Source organism: Salvelinus alpinus, chromosome 20 (genome assembly GCF_045679555.1).
Source record: "Salvelinus alpinus chromosome 20, SLU_Salpinus.1, whole genome shotgun sequence".
In the NCBI taxonomy this organism is placed as follows: domain Eukaryota; kingdom Metazoa; phylum Chordata; class Actinopteri; order Salmoniformes; family Salmonidae; genus Salvelinus; species Salvelinus alpinus.
The window spans coordinates 1,414,942-1,435,750 of NC_092105.1; the positions used below are offsets into that span (position 1 = coordinate 1,414,942).

General features: G+C 42.4%; 1 protein-coding gene across 1 annotated transcript in view; it reads left to right on the plus strand.

Moving 5' to 3' along the window:
- LOC139546195 (centrosome-associated protein CEP250) overlaps positions 1-20,809 on the plus strand; it is a 121,922-nt gene that overhangs the window by 62,896 nt on the left and 38,217 nt on the right. Inside the window, 1 exon segment of the mRNA XM_071354296.1 lies at positions 17,451-17,597. Coding sequence (XP_071210397.1) covers positions 17,451-17,597 — 147 coding nt within the window.

The window sequence follows — 20,809 nt, forward strand, 5'->3', positions numbered from 1 at the left end:
TAGGTTACAACAGAGCTCGGTGCTTATTATGGGGTGTAATAGGTTACAACAGAGCTCGGTGCTTATTATGGGATGTAATAGATTACAACAGAGCTCGGTGCTTATTATCGGATGTAATAGGTTACAACAGAGCTCGGTGCTTATTATGGGATGTAATAGGTTACAACAGAGCTCAGTGCTTATTATCGGGTGTAATAGGTTACAACAGAGCTCGGTGCTTATTATGGGGTGTAATAGGTTACAACAGAGCTCGGTGCTTATTATGGGATGTAATAGGTTACAACAGAGCTCAGTGCTTATTATGGGATGTAATAGGTTACAACAGAGCTCGGTGCTTATTATGGGGTGTAATAGGTTACAACAGAGCTCGGTGCTTATTATGGGGTGTAATAGGTTACAACAGAGCTCGGTGCTTATTATGGGGTGTAATAGGTTACAACAGAGCTCGGTGCTTATTATGGGATGTAATAGGTTACAACAGAGTTCGGTGCTTATTATGGGGTGTAATAGGTTACAACAGAGCTCGGTGCTTATTATGGGATGTAATAGGTTACAACAGAGCTCAGTGCTTATTATGGGATGTAATAGGTTACAACAGAGCTCGGTGCTTATTATGGGGTGTAATAGGTTACAACAGAGCTCAGTGCTTATTATGGGGTGTAATAGGTTACAACAGAGCTCGGTGCTTATTATGGGGTGTAATAGGTTACAACAGAGCTCGGTGCTTATTATGGGGTGTAATAGGTTACAACAGAGCTCGGTGCTTATTATGGGGTGTAATAGGTTACAACAGAGCTCGGTGCTTATTATGGGGTGTAATAGGTTACAACAGAGCTCGGTGCTTATTATGGGGTGTAATAGGTTACAACAGAGCTCGGTGCTTATTATGGGGTGTAATAGGTTACAACAGAGCTCGGTGCTTATTATGGGGTGTAATAGGTTACAACAGAGCTCGGTGCTTATTATGGGGTGTAATAGGTTACAACAGAGCTCGGTGCTTATTATGGGGTGTAATAGGTTACAACAGAGCTCGGTGCTTATTATGGGGTGTAATAGGTTACAACAGAGCTCGGTGCTTATTATGGGGTGTAATAGGTTACAACAGAGCTCGGTGCTTATTATGGGGTGTAATAGGTTACAACAGAGCTCGGTGCTTATTATCGGGTGTAATAGGTTACAACAGAGCTCGGTGCTTATTATGGGGTGTAATAGGTTACAACAGAGCTCGGTGCTTATTATGGGGTGTAATAGGTTACAACAGAGCTCGGTGCTTATTATGGGGTGTAATAGGTTACAACAGAGCTCAGTGCTTATTATCGGGTGTAATAGGTTACAACAGAGCTCGGTGCTTATTATCGGATGTAATAGGTTACAACAGAGCTCGGTGCTTATTATGGGGTGTAATAGGTTACAACAGAGTTCGGTGCTTATTATGGGGTGTAATAGGTTACAACAGAGTTCGGTGCTTATTATGGGGTGTAATAGGTTACAACAGAGTTCGGTGCTTATTATGGGGTGTAATAGGTTACAACAGAGCTCGGTGCTTATTATGGGGTGTAATAGGTTACAACAGAGCTCGGTGCTTATTATCGGATGTAATAGGTTACAACAGAGCTCGGTGCTTATTATGGGGTGTAATAGGTTACAACAGAGTTCGGTGCTTATTATGGGGTGTAATAGGTTACAACAGAGTTCGGTGCTTATTATGGGGTGTAATAGGTTACAACAGAGCTCGGTGCTTATTATGGGGTGTAATAGGTTACAACAGAGCTCGGTGCTTATTATGGGGTGTAATAGGTTACAACAGAGCTCGGTGCTTATTATGGGGTGTAATAGGTTACAACAGAGCTCGGTGCTTATTATGGGGTGTAATAGGTTACAACAGAGCTCGGTGCTTATTATGGGGTGTAATAGGTTACAACAGAGCTCGGTGCTTATTATCGGGTGTAATAGGTTACAACAGAGATCGGTGCTTATTATGGGGTGTAATAGGTTACAACAGAGCTCGGTGCTTATTATGGGGTGTAATAGGTTACAACAGAGCTCGGTGCTTATTATGGGGTGTAATAGGTTACAACAGAGCTCGGTGCTTATTATGGGATGTAATAGGTTACAACAGAGCTCAGTGCTTATTATGGGATGTAATAGGTTACAACAGAGCTCGGTGCTTATTATGGGGTGTAATAGGTTACAACAGAGCTCGGTGCTTATTATGGGGTGTAATAGGTTACAACAGAGCTCGGTGCTTATTATGGGATGTAATAGGTTACAACAGAGCTCGGTGCTTATTATGGGGTGTAATAGGTTACAACAGAGCTCGGTGCTTATTATGGGGTGTAATAGGTTACAACAGAGCTCGGTGCTTATTATGGGGTGTAATAGGTTACAACAGAGCTCGGTGCTTATTATGGGATGTAATAGGTTACAACAGAGCTCGGTGCTTATTATGGGGTGTAATAGGTTACAACAGAGCTCGGTGCTTATTATGGGGTGTAATAGGTTACAACAGAGCTCGGTGCTTATTATGGGGTGTAATAGGTTACAACAGAGCTCGGTGCTTATTATGGGATGTAATAGGTTACAACAGAGCTCGGTGCTTATTATCGGGTGTAATAGGTTACAACAGAGCTCGGTGCTTATTATGGGGTGTAATAGGTTACAACAGAGCTCGGTGCTTATTATGGGGTGTAATAGGTTACAACAGAGCTCGGTGCTTATTATGGGGTGTAATAGGTTACAACAGAGCTCGGTGCTTATTATGGGGTGTAATAGGTTACAACAGAGCTCGGTGCTTATTATGGGGTGTAATAGGTTACAACAGAGCTCGGTGCTTATTATGGGGTGTAATAGGTTACAACAGAGCTCGGTGCTTATTATCGGGTGTAATAGGTTACAACAGAGCTCGGTGCTTATTATGGGGTGTAATAGGTTACAACAGAGCTCGGTGCTTATTATGGGGTGTAATAGGTTACAACAGAGCTCGGTGCTTATTATCGGGTGTAATAGGTTACAACAGAGCTCGGTGCTTATTATGGGGTGTAATAGGTTACAACAGAGCTCGGTGCTTATTATCGGATGTAATAGGTTACAACAGAGCTCGGTGCTTATTATGGGGTGTAATAGGTTACAACAGAGTTCGGTGCTTATTATGGGGTGTAATAGGTTACAACAGAGTTCGGTGCTTATTATGGGGTGTAATAGGTTACAACAGAGCTCGGTGCTTATTATGGGGTGTAATAGGTTACAACAGAGCTCGGTGCTTATTATGGGGTGTAATAGGTTACAACAGAGCTCGGTGCTTATTATGGGGTGTAATAGGTTACAACAGAGCTCGGTGCTTATTATGGGATGTAATAGGTTACAACAGAGCTCGGTGCTTATTATCGGATGTAATAGGTTACAACAGAGCTCGGTGCTTATTATCGGATGTAATAGGTTACAACAGAGCTCGGTGCTTATTATGGGGTGTCATAGGTTACAACAGAGTTCGGTGCTTATTATGGGGTGTAATAGGTTACAACAGAGTTCGGTGCTTATTATGGGGTGTAATAGGTTACAACAGAGCTCGGTGCTTATTATGGGGTGTAATAGGTTACAACAGAGCTCGGTGCTTATTATGGGGTGTAATAGGTTACAACAGAGCTCAGTGCTTATTATCGGGTGTAATAGGTTACAACAGAGCTCGGTGCTTATTATGGGGTGTAATAGGTTACAACAGAGCTCGGTGCTTATTATCGGATGTAATAGGTTACAACAGAGCTCGGTGCTTATTATGGGGTGTAATAGGTTACAACAGAGTTCGGTGCTTATTATGGGGTGTAATAGGTTACAACAGAGTTCGGTGCTTATTATGGGGTGTAATAGGTTACAACAGAGCTCGGTGCTTATTATGGGGTGTAATAGGTTACAACAGAGCTCGGTGCTTATTATGGGGTGTAATAGGTTACAACAGAGCTCGGTGCTTATTATGGGGTGTAATAGGTTACAACAGAGCTCGGTGCTTATTATGGGATGTAATAGGTTACAACAGAGCTCGGTGCTTATTATCGGATGTAATAGGTTACAACAGAGCTCGGTGCTTATTATCGGATGTAATAGGTTACAACAGAGCTCGGTGCTTATTATGGGGTGTAATAGGTTACAACAGAGTTCGGTGCTTATTATGGGGTGTAATAGGTTACAACAGAGTTCGGTGCTTATTATGGGGTGTAATAGGTTACAACAGAGCTCGGTGCTTATTATGGGGTGTAATAGGTTACAACAGAGCTCGGTGCTTATTATGGGGTGTAATAGGTTACAACAGAGCTCAGTGCTTATTATGGGGTGTAATAGGTTACAACAGAGCTCGGTGCTTATTATGGGGTGTAATAGGTTACAACAGAGCTCGGTGCTTATTATCGGGTGTAATAGGTTACAACAGAGATCGGTGCTTATTATGGGGTGTAATAGGTTACAACAGAGCTCGGTGCTTATTATGGGGTGTAATAGGTTACAACAGAGCTCGGTGCTTATTATGGGGTGTAATAGGTTACAACAGAGCTCGGTGCTTATTATGGGATGTAATAGGTTACAACAGAGCTCAGTGCTTATTATGGGATGTAATAGGTTACAACAGAGCTCGGTGCTTATTATGGGGTGTAATAGGTTACAACAGAGCTCGGTGCTTATTATGGGGTGTAATAGGTTACAACAGAGCTCGGTGCTTATTATGGGGTGTAATAGGTTACAACAGAGCTCGGTGCTTATTATGGGGTGTAATAGGTTACAACAGAGCTCGGTGCTTATTATGGGGTGTAATAGGTTACAACAGAGCTCGGTGCTTATTATGGGATGTAATAGGTTACAACAGAGCTCGGTGCTTATTATGGGGTGTAATAGGTTACAACAGAGCTCGGTGCTTATTATGGGGTGTAATAGGTTACAACAGAGCTCGGTGCTTATTATGGGGTGTAATAGGTTACAACAGAGCTCGGTGCTTATTATGGGATGTAATAGGTTACAACAGAGCTCGGTGCTTATTATCGGGTGTAATAGGTTACAACAGAGCTCGGTGCTTATTATGGGGTGTAATAGGTTACAACAGAGCTCGGTGCTTATTATGGGGTGTAATAGGTTACAACAGAGCTCGGTGCTTATTATGGGGTGTAATAGGTTACAACAGAGCTCGGTGCTTATTATGGGGTGTAATAGGTTACAACAGAGCTCGGTGCTTATTATGGGGTGTAATAGGTTACAACAGAGCTCGGTGCTTATTATGGGGTGTAATAGGTTACAACAGAGCTCGGTGCTTATTATCGGGTGTAATAGGTTACAACAGAGCTCGGTGCTTATTATGGGGTGTAATAGGTTACAACAGAGCTCGGTGCTTATTATGGGGTGTAATAGGTTACAACAGAGCTCGGTGCTTATTATGGGGTGTAATAGGTTACAACAGAGCTCAGTGCTTATTATCGGGTGTAATAGGTTACAACAGAGCTCGGTGCTTATTATGGGGTGTAATAGGTTACAACAGAGCTCGGTGCTTATTATCGGATGTAATAGGTTACAACAGAGCTCGGTGCTTATTATGGGGTGTAATAGGTTACAACAGAGTTCGGTGCTTATTATGGGGTGTAATAGGTTACAACAGAGTTCGGTGCTTATTATGGGGTGTAATAGGTTACAACAGAGCTCGGTGCTTATTATGGGGTGTAATAGGTTACAACAGAGCTCGGTGCTTATTATGGGGTGTAATAGGTTACAACAGAGCTCGGTGCTTATTATGGGGTGTAATAGGTTACAACAGAGCTCGGTGCTTATTATGGGATGTAATAGATTACAACAGAGCTCGGTGCTTATTATCGGATGTAATAGGTTACAACAGAGCTCGGTGCTTATTATGGGATGTAATAGGTTACAACAGAGCTCAGTGCTTATTATGGGATGTAATAGGTTACAACAGAGCTCGGTGCTTATTATGGGGTGTAATAGGTTACAACAGAGCTCGGTGCTTATTATGGGGTGTAATAGGTTACAACAGAGCTCGGTGCTTATTATGGGGTGTAATAGGTTACAACAGAGCTCGGTGCTTATTATGGGATGTAATAGGTTACAACAGAGTTCGGTGCTTATTATGGGGTGTAATAGGTTACAACAGAGCTCGGTGCTTATTATGGGGTGTAATAGGTTACAACAGAGTTCGGTGCTTATTATGGGGTGTAATAGGTTACAACAGAGTTCGGTGCTTATTATGGGGTGTAATAGGTTACAACAGAGCTCGGTGCTTATTATGGGGTGTAATAGGTTACAACAGAGCTCAGTGCTTATTATGGGATGTAATAGGTTACAACAGAGCTCGGTGCTTATTATGGGGTGTAATAGGTTACAACAGAGTTCGGTGCTTATTATGGGGTGTAATAGGTTACAACAGAGCTCGGTGCTTATTATGGGATGTAATAGGTTACAACAGAGCTCAGTGCTTATTATCGGGTGTAATAGGTTACAACAGAGCTCGGTGCTTATTATGGGGTGTAATAGGTTACAACAGAGCTCGGTGCTTATTATGGGATGTAATAGGTTACAACAGAGCTCAGTGCTTATTATGGGATGTAATAGGTTACAACAGAGCTCGGTGCTTATTATGGGGTGTAATAGGTTACAACAGAGCTCGGTGCTTATTATGGGGTGTAATAGGTTACAACAGAGCTCGGTGCTTATTATGGGGTGTAATAGGTTACAACAGAGCTCGGTGCTTATTATGGGATGTAATAGGTTACAACAGAGTTCGGTGCTTATTATGGGGTGTAATAGGTTACAACAGAGCTCGGTGCTTATTATGGGGTGTAATAGGTTACAACAGAGCTCGGTGCTTATTATGGGGTGTAATAGGTTACAACAGAGCTCGGTGCTTATTATGGGGTGTAATAGGTTACAACAGAGCTCGGTGCTTATTATGGGGTGTAATAGGTTACAACAGAGCTCGGTGCTTATTATGGGGTGTAATAGGTTACAACAGAGCTCGGTGCTTATTATCGGGTGTAATAGGTTACAACAGAGCTCGGTGCTTATTATGGGGTGTAATAGGTTACAACAGAGCTCGGTGCTTATTATGGGGTGTAATAGGTTACAACAGAGCTCGGTGCTTATTATGGGGTGTAATAGGTTACAACAGAGCTCAGTGCTTATTATCGGGTGTAATAGGTTACAACAGAGCTCGGTGCTTATTATGGGGTGTAATAGGTTACAACAGAGCTCGGTGCTTATTATCGGATGTAATAGGTTACAACAGAGCTCGGTGCTTATTATGGGGTGTAATAGGTTACAACAGAGTTCGGTGCTTATTATGGGGTGTAATAGGTTACAACAGAGTTCGGTGCTTATTATGGGGTGTAATAGGTTACAACAGAGCTCGGTGCTTATTATGGGGTGTAATAGGTTACAACAGAGCTCGGTGCTTATTATGGGGTGTAATAGGTTACAACAGAGTTCGGTGCTTATTATGGGGTGTAATAGGTTACAACAGAGTTCGGTGCTTATTATGGGGTGTAATAGGTTACAACAGAGCTCGGTGCTTATTATGGGGTGTAATAGGTTACAACAGAGCTCGGTGCTTATTATGGGGTGTAATAGGTTACAACAGAGCTCGGTGCTTATTATGGGGTGTAATAGGTTACAACAGAGCTCGGTGCTTATTATCGGGTGTAATAGGTTACAACAGAGCTCGGTGCTTATTATGGGGTGTAATAGGTTACAACAGAGCTCGGTGCTTATTATGGGGTGTAATAGGTTACAACAGAGCTCGGTGCTTATTATGGGGTGTAATAGGTTACAACAGAGCTCGGTGCTTATTATGGGGTGTAATAGGTTACAACAGAGCTCGGTGCTTATTATGGGGTGTAATAGGTTACAACAGAGCTCAGTGCTTATTATCGGGTGTAATAGGTTACAACAGAGCTCGGTGCTTATTATGGGGTGTAATAGGTTACAACAGAGCTCGGTGCTTATTATCGGATGTAATAGGTTACAACAGAGCTCGGTGCTTATTATGGGGTGTAATAGGTTACAACAGAGTTCGGTGCTTATTATGGGGTGTAATAGGTTACAACAGAGTTCGGTGCTTATTATGGGGTGTAATAGGTTACAACAGAGCTCGGTGCTTATTATGGGGTGTAATAGGTTACAACAGAGCTCGGTGCTTATTATGGGGTGTAATAGGTTACAACAGAGCTCGGTGCTTATTATGGGGTGTAATAGGTTACAACAGAGCTCGGTGCTTATTATGGGATGTAATAGGTTACAACAGAGCTCGGTGCTTATTATCGGATGTAATAGGTTACAACAGAGCTCGGTGCTTATTATCGGATGTAATAGGTTACAACAGAGCTCGGTGCTTATTATGGGGTGTAATAGGTTACAACAGAGTTCGGTGCTTATTATGGGGTGTAATAGGTTACAACAGAGTTCGGTGCTTATTATGGGGTGTAATAGGTTACAACAGAGCTCGGTGCTTATTATGGGGTGTAATAGGTTACAACAGAGCTCGGTGCTTATTATGGGGTGTAATAGGTTACAACAGAGCTCAGTGCTTATTATGGGGTGTAATAGGTTACAACAGAGCTCGGTGCTTATTATGGGGTGTAATAGGTTACAACAGAGCTCGGTGCTTATTATCGGGTGTAATAGGTTACAACAGAGATCGGTGCTTATTATGGGGTGTAATAGGTTACAACAGAGCTCGGTGCTTATTATGGGGTGTAATAGGTTACAACAGAGCTCGGTGCTTATTATGGGGTGTAATAGGTTACAACAGAGCTCGGTGCTTATTATGGGATGTAATAGGTTACAACAGAGCTCAGTGCTTATTATGGGATGTAATAGGTTACAACAGAGCTCGGTGCTTATTATGGGGTGTAATAGGTTACAACAGAGCTCGGTGCTTATTATGGGGTGTAATAGGTTACAACAGAGCTCGGTGCTTATTATGGGGTGTAATAGGTTACAACAGAGCTCGGTGCTTATTATGGGGTGTAATAGGTTACAACAGAGCTCGGTGCTTATTATGGGGTGTAATAGGTTACAACAGAGCTCGGTGCTTATTATGGGATGTAATAGGTTACAACAGAGCTCGGTGCTTATTATGGGGTGTAATAGGTTACAACAGAGCTCGGTGCTTATTATGGGGTGTAATAGGTTACAACAGAGCTCGGTGCTTATTATGGGGTGTAATAGGTTACAACAGAGCTCGGTGCTTATTATGGGATGTAATAGGTTACAACAGAGCTCGGTGCTTATTATCGGGTGTAATAGGTTACAACAGAGCTCGGTGCTTATTATGGGGTGTAATAGGTTACAACAGAGCTCGGTGCTTATTATGGGGTGTAATAGGTTACAACAGAGCTCGGTGCTTATTATGGGGTGTAATAGGTTACAACAGAGCTCGGTGCTTATTATGGGGTGTAATAGGTTACAACAGAGCTCGGTGCTTATTATGGGGTGTAATAGGTTACAACAGAGCTCGGTGCTTATTATGGGGTGTAATAGGTTACAACAGAGCTCGGTGCTTATTATGGGGTGTAATAGGTTACAACAGAGTTCGGTGCTTATTATGGGGTGTAATAGGTTACAACAGAGCTCGGTGCTTATTATGGGGTGTAATAGGTTACAACAGAGTTCGGTGCTTATTATGGGGTGTAATAGGTTACAACAGAGCTCGGTGCTTATTATGGGGTGTAATAGGTTACAACAGAGCTCAGTGCTTATTATCGGGTGTAATAGGTTACAACAGAGCTCGGTGCTTATTATGGGGTGTAATAGGTTACAACAGAGCTCGGTGCTTATTATCGGATGTAATAGGTTACAACAGAGCTCGGTGCTTATTATGGGGTGTAATAGGTTACAACAGAGTTCGGTGCTTATTATGGGGTGTAATAGGTTACAACAGAGTTCGGTGCTTATTATGGGGTGTAATAGGTTACAACAGAGCTCGGTGCTTATTATGGGGTGTAATAGGTTACAACAGAGCTCGGTGCTTATTATGGGGTGTAATAGGTTACAACAGAGCTCGGTGCTTATTATGGGGTGTAATAGGTTACAACAGAGCTCGGTGCTTATTATGGGATGTAATAGATTACAACAGAGCTCGGTGCTTATTATCGGATGTAATAGGTTACAACAGAGCTCGGTGCTTATTATGGGATGTAATAGGTTACAACAGAGCTCAGTGCTTATTATGGGATGTAATAGGTTACAACAGAGCTCGGTGCTTATTATGGGGTGTAATAGGTTACAACAGAGCTCGGTGCTTATTATGGGGTGTAATAGGTTACAACAGAGCTCGGTGCTTATTATGGGGTGTAATAGGTTACAACAGAGCTCGGTGCTTATTATGGGATGTAATAGGTTACAACAGAGTTCGGTGCTTATTATGGGGTGTAATAGGTTACAACAGAGCTCGGTGCTTATTATGGGGTGTAATAGGTTACAACAGAGTTCGGTGCTTATTATGGGGTGTAATAGGTTACAACAGAGTTCGGTGCTTATTATGGGGTGTAATAGGTTACAACAGAGCTCGGTGCTTATTATGGGGTGTAATAGGTTACAACAGAGCTCAGTGCTTATTATGGGATGTAATAGGTTACAACAGAGCTCGGTGCTTATTATGGGGTGTAATAGGTTACAACAGAGTTCGGTGCTTATTATGGGGTGTAATAGGTTACAACAGAGCTCGGTGCTTATTATGGGATGTAATAGGTTACAACAGAGCTCAGTGCTTATTATCGGGTGTAATAGGTTACAACAGAGCTCGGTGCTTATTATGGGGTGTAATAGGTTACAACAGAGCTCGGTGCTTATTATGGGATGTAATAGGTTACAACAGAGCTCAGTGCTTATTATGGGATGTAATAGGTTACAACAGAGCTCGGTGCTTATTATGGGGTGTAATAGGTTACAACAGAGCTCGGTGCTTATTATGGGGTGTAATAGGTTACAACAGAGCTCGGTGCTTATTATGGGGTGTAATAGGTTACAACAGAGCTCGGTGCTTATTATGGGATGTAATAGGTTACAACAGAGTTCGGTGCTTATTATGGGGTGTAATAGGTTACAACAGAGCTCGGTGCTTATTATGGGGTGTAATAGGTTACAACAGAGCTCGGTGCTTATTATGGGGTGTAATAGGTTACAACAGAGCTCGGTGCTTATTATGGGGTGTAATAGGTTACAACAGAGCTCGGTGCTTATTATGGGGTGTAATAGGTTACAACAGAGCTCGGTGCTTATTATGGGGTGTAATAGGTTACAACAGAGCTCGGTGCTTATTATCGGGTGTAATAGGTTACAACAGAGCTCGGTGCTTATTATGGGGTGTAATAGGTTACAACAGAGCTCGGTGCTTATTATGGGGTGTAATAGGTTACAACAGAGCTCGGTGCTTATTATGGGGTGTAATAGGTTACAACAGAGCTCAGTGCTTATTATCGGGTGTAATAGGTTACAACAGAGCTCGGTGCTTATTATGGGGTGTAATAGGTTACAACAGAGCTCGGTGCTTATTATCGGATGTAATAGGTTACAACAGAGCTCGGTGCTTATTATGGGGTGTAATAGGTTACAACAGAGTTCGGTGCTTATTATGGGGTGTAATAGGTTACAACAGAGTTCGGTGCTTATTATGGGGTGTAATAGGTTACAACAGAGCTCGGTGCTTATTATGGGGTGTAATAGGTTACAACAGAGCTCGGTGCTTATTATGGGGTGTAATAGGTTACAACAGAGTTCGGTGCTTATTATGGGGTGTAATAGGTTACAACAGAGTTCGGTGCTTATTATGGGGTGTAATAGGTTACAACAGAGCTCGGTGCTTATTATGGGGTGTAATAGGTTACAACAGAGCTCGGTGCTTATTATGGGGTGTAATAGGTTACAACAGAGCTCGGTGCTTATTATGGGGTGTAATAGGTTACAACAGAGCTCGGTGCTTATTATCGGGTGTAATAGGTTACAACAGAGCTCGGTGCTTATTATGGGGTGTAATAGGTTACAACAGAGCTCGGTGCTTATTATGGGGTGTAATAGGTTACAACAGAGCTCGGTGCTTATTATGGGGTGTAATAGGTTACAACAGAGCTCAGTGCTTATTATCGGGTGTAATAGGTTACAACAGAGCTCGGTGCTTATTATGGGGTGTAATAGGTTACAACAGAGCTCGGTGCTTATTATCGGATGTAATAGGTTACAACAGAGCTCGGTGCTTATTATGGGGTGTAATAGGTTACAACAGAGTTCGGTGTTTATTATGGGGTGTAATAGGTTACAACAGAGTTCGGTGCTTATTATGGGGTGTAATAGGTTACAACAGAGCTCGGTGCTTATTATGGGGTGTAATAGGTTACAACAGAGCTCGGTGCTTATTATGGGGTGTAATAGGTTACAACAGAGTTCGGTGCTTATTATGGGGTGTAATAGGTTACAACAGAGCTCAGTGCTTATTATCGGGTGTAATAGGTTACAACAGAGCTCGGTGCTTATTATGGGGTGTAATAGGTTACAACAGAGCTCGGTGCTTATTATCGGATGTAATAGGTTACAACAGAGCTCGGTGCTTATTATGGGGTGTAATAGGTTACAACAGAGTTCGGTGCTTATTATGGGGTGTAATAGGTTACAACAGAGTTCGGTGCTTATTATGGGGTGTAATAGGTTACAACAGAGCTCGGTGCTTATTATGGGGTGTAATAGGTTACAACAGAGCTCGGTGCTTATTATGGGGTGTAATAGGTTACAACAGAGTTCGGTGCTTATTATGGGGTGTAATAGGTTACAACAGAGTTCGGTGCTTATTATGGGGTGTAATAGGTTACAACAGAGCTCGGTGCTTATTATGGGGTGTAATAGGTTACAACAGAGCTCGGTGCTTATTATGGGGTGTAATAGGTTACAACAGAGCTCGGTGCTTATTATGGGGTGTAATAGGTTACAACAGAGCTCGGTGCTTATTATCGGGTGTAATAGGTTACAACAGAGCTCGGTGCTTATTATGGGGTGTAATAGGTTACAACAGAGCTCGGTGCTTATTATGGGGTGTAATAGGTTACAACAGAGCTCGGTGCTTATTATGGGGTGTAATAGGTTACAACAGAGCTCAGTGCTTATTATCGGGTGTAATAGGTTACAACAGAGCTCGGTGCTTATTATGGGGTGTAATAGGTTACAACAGAGCTCGGTGCTTATTATCGGATGTAATAGGTTACAACAGAGCTCGGTGCTTATTATGGGGTGTAATAGGTTACAACAGAGTTCGGTGCTTATTATGGGGTGTAATAGGTTACAACAGAGTTCGGTGCTTATTATGGGGTGTAATAGGTTACAACAGAGCTCGGTGCTTATTATGGGGTGTAATAGGTTACAACAGAGCTCGGTGCTTATTATGGGGTGTAATAGGTTACAACAGAGTTCGGTGCTTATTATGGGGTGTAATAGGTTACAACAGAGTTCGGTGCTTATTATGGGGTGTAATAGGTTACAACAGAGCTCGGTGCTTATTATGGGGTGTAATAGGTTACAACAGAGCTCGGTGCTTATTATGGGATGTAATAGGTTACAACAGAGCTCGGTGCTTATTATGGGGTGTAATAGGTTACAACAGAGTTCGGTGCTTATTATGGGGTGTAATAGGTTACAACAGAGCTCGGTGCTTATTATGGGATGTAATAGGTTACAACAGAGCTCAGTGCTTATTATCGGGTGTAATAGGTTACAACAGAGCTCGGTGCTTATTATGGGGTGTAATAGGTTACAACAGAGCTCGGTGCTTATTATGGGATGTAATAGGTTACAACAGAGCTCAGTGCTTATTATGGGATGTAATAGGTTACAACAGAGCTCGGTGCTTATTATGGGGTGTAATAGGTTACAACAGAGCTCGGTGCTTATTATGGGGTGTAATAGGTTACAACAGAGCTCGGTGCTTATTATGGGGTGTAATAGGTTACAACAGAGATCGGTGCTTATTATGGGATGTAATAGGTTACAACAGAGTTCGGTGCTTATTATGGGGTGTAATAGGTTACAACAGAGCTCGGTGCTTATTATGGGATGTAATAGGTTACAACAGAGCTCAGTGCTTATTATGGGATGTAATAGGTTACAACAGAGCTCGGTGCTTATTATGGGGTGTAATAGGTTACAACAGAGCTCGGTGCTCATTATGGGGTGTAATAGGTTACAACAGAGCTCGGTGCTTATTATGGGGTGTAATAGGTTACAACAGAGCTCGGTGCTTATTATGGGGTGTAATAGGTTACAACAGAGTTCGGTGCTTATTATGGGGTGTAATAGGTTACAACAGAGCTCGGTGCTTATTATGGGATGTAATAGGTTACAACAGAGTTCGGTGCTTATTATGGGGTGTAATAGGTTACAACAGAGCTCGGTGCTTATTATGGGGTGTAATAGGTTACAACAGAGCTCGGTGCTTATTATGGGGTGTAATAGGTTACAACAGAGCTCGGTGCTTATTATGGGGTGTAATAGGTTACAACAGAGCTCGGTGCTTATTATGGGGTGTAATAGGTTACAACAGAGCTCGGTGCTTATTATGGGGTGTAATAGGTTACAACAGAGCTCGGTGCTTATTATCGGGTGTAATAGGTTACAACAGAGCTCGGTGCTTATTATGGGGTGTAATAGGTTACAACAGAGCTCGGTGCTTATTATGGGGTGTAATAGGTTACAACAGAGCTCGGTGCTTATTATGGGGTGTAATAGGTTACAACAGAGCTCAGTGCTTATTATCGGGTGTAATAGGTTACAACAGAGCTCGGTGCTTATTATGGGGTGTAATAGGTTACAACAGAGCTCGGTGCTTATTATCGGATGTAATAGGTTACAACAGAGCTCGGTGCTTATTATGGGGTGTAATAGGTTACAACAGAGTTCGGTGCTTATTATGGGGTGTAATAGGTTACAACAGAGTTCGGTGCTTATTATGGGGTGTAATAGGTTACAACAGAGCTCGGTGCTTATTATGGGGTGTAATAGGTTACAACAGAGCTCGGTGCTTATTATGGGGTGTAATAGGTTACAACAGAGTTCGGTGCTTATTATGGGGTGTAATAGGTTACAACAGAGTTCGGTGCTTATTATGGGGTGTAATAGGTTACAACAGAGCTCGGTGCTTATTATGGGGTGTAATAGGTTACAACAGAGCTCGGTGCTTATTATGGGGTGTAATAGGTTACAACAGAGCTCGGTGCTTATTATGGGGTGTAATAGGTTACAACAGAGCTCGGTGCTTATTATCGGGTGTAATAGGTTACAACAGAGCTCGGTGCTTATTATGGGGTGTAATAGGTTACAACAGAGCTCGGTGCTTATTATGGGGTGTAATAGGTTACAACAGAGCTCGGTGCTTATTATGGGGTGTAATAGGTTACAACAGAGCTCAGTGCTTATTATCGGGTGTAATAGGTTACAACAGAGCTCGGTGCTTATTATGGGGTGTAATAGGTTACAACAGAGCTCGGTGCTTATTATCGGATGTAATAGGTTACAACAGAGCTCGGTGCTTATTATGGGGTGTAATAGGTTACAACAGAGTTCGGTGTTTATTATGGGGTGTAATAGGTTACAACAGAGTTCGGTGCTTATTATGGGGTGTAATAGGTTACAACAGAGCTCGGTGCTTATTATGGGATGTAATAGGTTACAACAGAGCTCGGTGCTTATTATGGGATGTAATAGGTTACAACAGAGCTCGGTGCTTATTATGGGATGTAATAGGTTACAACAGAGCTCGGTGCTTATTATGGGGTGTAATAGGTTACAACAGAGCTCAGTGCTTATTATGGGGTGTAATAGGTTACAACAGAGCTCGGTGCTTATTATGGGATGTAATAGGTTACAACAGAGCTCGGTGCTTATTATCGGGTGTAATAGGTTACAACAGAGCTCGGTGCTTATTATGGGATGTAATAGGTTACAACAGAGCTCGGTGCTTATTATCGGGTGTAATAGGTTACAACAGAGCTCGGTGCTTATTATGGGGTGTAATAGGTTACAACAGAGCTCAGTGCTTATTATGGGGTGTAATAGGTTACAACAGAGCTCAGTGCTTATTATGGGGTGTAATAGGTTACAACAGAGCTCGGTGCTTATTATCGGGTGTAATAGGTTACAACAGAGATCGGTGCTTATTATGGGGTGTAATAGGTTACAACAGAGCTCGGTGCTTATTATGGGGTGTAATAGGTTACAACAGAGCTCGGTGCTTATTATGGGGTGTAATAGGTTACAACAGAGCTCGGTGCTTATTATGGGATGTAATAGGTTACAACAGAGCTCGGTGCTTATTATGGGATGTAATAGGTTACAACAGAGCTCGGTGCTTATTATGGGGTGTAATAGGTTACAACAGAGCTCGGTGCTTATTATGGGGTGTAATAGGTTACAACAGAGCTCGGTGCTTATTATGGGATGTAATAGGTTACAACAGAGCTCGGTGCTTATTATGGGGTGTAATAGGTTACAACAGAGCTCGGTGCTTATTATGGGGTGTAATAGGTTACAACAGAGCTCGGTGCTTATTATGGGGTGTAATAGGTTACAACAGAGCTCGGTGCTTATTATGGGGTGTAATAGGTTACAACAGAGCTCGGTGCTTATTATCGGGTGTAATAGGTTACGAAATCCGACTTTTGGGATATAATGGTAATGTTGTTAGAGACCCCACTGAACGATTTAGAACATGAAGAATCATATTTGTTTTGGTAAAATGTGTTTCATTACATAAGGAACTGAAGTTTCATCACCAAAGCGCGTTTTCACCCACTCTGGGCAGAGTGGTGGACACCCTATAATATAGAGTACTTGCTTCTCTCTCCTTCATCTGTCCTCTCCTCCCTCTTCCTCTCTCCTCCCTCTCTCTCCTCCTTCCTCTCTCCTCCCGCTTCCTCCCTCCTCCTTCTGTCCTCTCCTCCTCCTTCCTCTCTCCTCCATCTGTCCTCTCCTCCCTCTTTCCTCCCGCTTCATCTCTCCTCCCTCTCTCTCCTCCCGCTTCCTCCCTCCTCCTTCTGTCCTCTCCTCCTCCTTCCTCTCTCCTCCATCTGTCCTCTCCTCCCTCTCTCCTCCCGCTTCCTCTCTCCTCCCGCTCTCCTCCTCCCTCATCTGTCCTCTCCTCCTTCCTCTCTCTCCTCCCTCTCTCTCCTCCTTCCTCTCTCCTCCCTCTCTCTCCTCCTTCCTCTCTCCTCCCTCTCTCTCCTCCTTCCTCTCTCCTCCTTCTGTCCTCTCCTCTTCCTTCCTCTCTCCTCCCTCTCTCATCTGTCCTCTCCTCCTTCCTCTCTCCTCCCTCCTCTCTCCTTCTTCTGTCCTCTCCTCCTCCTTCCTCTCTCCTCCCTCTCTCTCCTCCCGCTTCCTCCCTCCTTCTGTCCTCTCCTCCTCCTTCCTCCCTCACTCCTCCCTGTCCTTCTCTCCAGGCCCGTGAGTCAGTGTTAACCCTGTCGTCCGGTCAAACCCTTCTGAAGAGAGAAGTGTCAGAGCACCGTGACACCCTAGAGAAGATGGCTGCCTTAAACGAAGCCTTAGCCAAGGACAAGAGAGAGCTCAACGCCCAGGCACTACAGGTATACATTACCCACTACAGGTATACATTACCCATAGCTACATTAACCCCCTACAGGTATACATTAACCCCCTACAGGTATACATTACCCACTACAGGTATACATTACCCACTACAGGTATACATTACCCACTACAGGTATACATTAACCCCAACGCCCAGGCACTACAGGTATACATTACCCACTACAGGTATACATTACCCACTACAGGTAAACATTAACCCTAACTACATTAACCCACTACAGGTATACATTACCAACTACAGGTATACATTACCCCCTACAGGTATACATTACCAACTACAGGTATACATTACCAACTACAGGTATACATTAACCCCTACAGGTATACATTAACCCACTACAGGTATACATTAACCCACTACAGGTATACATTACCCCCTACAGGTATACATTAACCCTAACTACATTAACCCACTACAGGTATACATTACCCACTACAGGTATACATTAACCCCTAACTACATTAACCACTACAGGTATACATTAACCCCTACAGGTATACATTAACCCACTACAGGTATACATTAACCCACTACAGGTATACATTAACCCTAACTACATTAACCCACTACAGGTATACATTAACCCCTACAGGTATACATTAACCCACTACAGGTATGCATTAACCCCTACAGGTATACATTAACCCACTACAGGTATACATTAACCCCTAACTACATTAACCCACTACAGGTATACATTAACCCTAACTACATTAACCCTCTACAGGTATACATTAACCCCTACAGGTATACATTAACCCTCTACAGGTATACATTAACCCTCTACAGGTATACATTACCCACTACAGGTATACATTAACCCCTACAGGTATACATTAACCCATTACAGGTATACATTAACCCCTACAGGTATACATTAACCCACTACAGGTATACATTAACCCCTAACTACATTAACCCACTACAGGTATACATTAACCCTAACTACATTAACCCTCTACAGGTATACATTAACCCCTACAGGTATACATTAACCCTCTACAGGTAAACATTAACCCTCTACAGGTATACATTAACCCACTACAGGTATACATTAACCACTACAGGTATACATTAACCCTAACTACATTAACCCACTACAGGTATACATTAACCCCTACAGGTATACATTAACCCTCTACAGGTATACATTAACCCTCTACAGGTATACATTACCCACTACAGGTATACATTAACCCTAACTACATTAACCCACTACAGGTATACATTAACCCACTACAGGTAAACATTACCCCTAACTACATTAACCCACTACAGGTATACATTAACCCCTACAGGTATACATTAACCCACTACATTAACCCCTACAGGTATACATTAACCCACTACAGGTACACATTAACCCACTACAGGTATACATTAACCCACTACAGGTATACATTAACCCACTACAGGTATACATTAACCCCTACAGGTATACATTAACCCACTACAGGTATACATTAACCCACTACAGGTATACATTAACCCCTACAGGTATACATTAACCCTAACTACATTAACCCACTACAGGTATACATGAACCCACTACAGGTATACATTAACCCCCTACAGGTATACATTAACCCCTACAGGTATACATTAACCCTAACTACATTAACCCACTACAGGTATACATTAACCCACTACAGGTATACATTAACCCACTACAGGTATACATGAACCCCTACAGGTATACATTAACCCACTACGGGTATACATTAACCCCCTACAGGTATACATTAACCCCTACAGGTATACATTAACCCACTACAGGTATACATTAACCCTAACTACATTAACCCACTACAGGTATACATTAACCCCCTACAGGTATACATTAACCCCTACAGGTATACATTAACCCACTACAGGTATACATTAACCCCTACAGGTATACATTAACCCACTACAGGTATACATTAACCCACTACAGGTATACATTAACCCTAACTACATTAACCCACTACAGGTATACATTAACCCACTACAGGTATACATTAACCCACTACAGATATACATTAACCCTAACTACATTAACCCACTACAGGTATACATTAACCCCTACAGGTATACATTAACCCACTACAGGTATACATTAACCCTAACTACATTAACCCACTACAGGTATACATTAACCCTAACTACATTAACCACTACAGGTATACATTAACCCACTACAGGTATACATTAACCCCTACAGGTATACATTAACCCACTACAGGTATACATTAACCCCTACAGGTATACATTAACCCTAACTACATTAACCCACTACAGGTATACATTAACCCACTACAGGTATACATTAACCCCTACAGGTATACATTAACCCTAACTACATTAACCCACTACAGGTATACATTAACCCACTACAGGTATACATTAACCCTAACTACATTAACCCTAACTACAGGTATACATTAACCCACTACAGGTATACATTAACCCACTACAGGTATACATTACCCCTAACTACATTAACCCCTACAGGTATACATTAACCCACTACAGGTATACATTAACCCTAACTACATTAACCCCTACAGGTATACATTAACCCACTACAGGTATACATTAACCCTAACTACATTAACCCACTACAGGTATACATTACCCCTAACTACATTAACCCACTACAGGTATACATTAACCCCTACAGGTATACATTAACCCTAACTACATTAACCCACTACAGGTATACATTAACCCTCTACAGGTATACATTAACCCTCTACAGGTATACATTAACCCTCTACAGGTATACATTAACCCCTACAGGTATACATTAACCCTAACTACATTAACCCACTACAGGTATACATTAACCCACTACAGGTATACATTAACCCACTACAGGTATACATTAACCCACTACAGGTATACATTAACCACTACAGGTATACATTAACCCTAACTACATTAACCCACTACAGGTATACATTAACCCACTACAGGTATACATTAACCCACTACAGGTATACATTAACCCACTACAGGTATACATTAACCCACTACAGGTATACATTAACCACTACAGGTATACATTAACCCACTACAGGTATACATTAACCCTAACTACATTAACCCACTACAGGTATACATTAACCCACTACAGGTATACATTAACCCACTACAGGTATACATTAACCCACTACAGGTATACATTACCCCTAACTACATTAA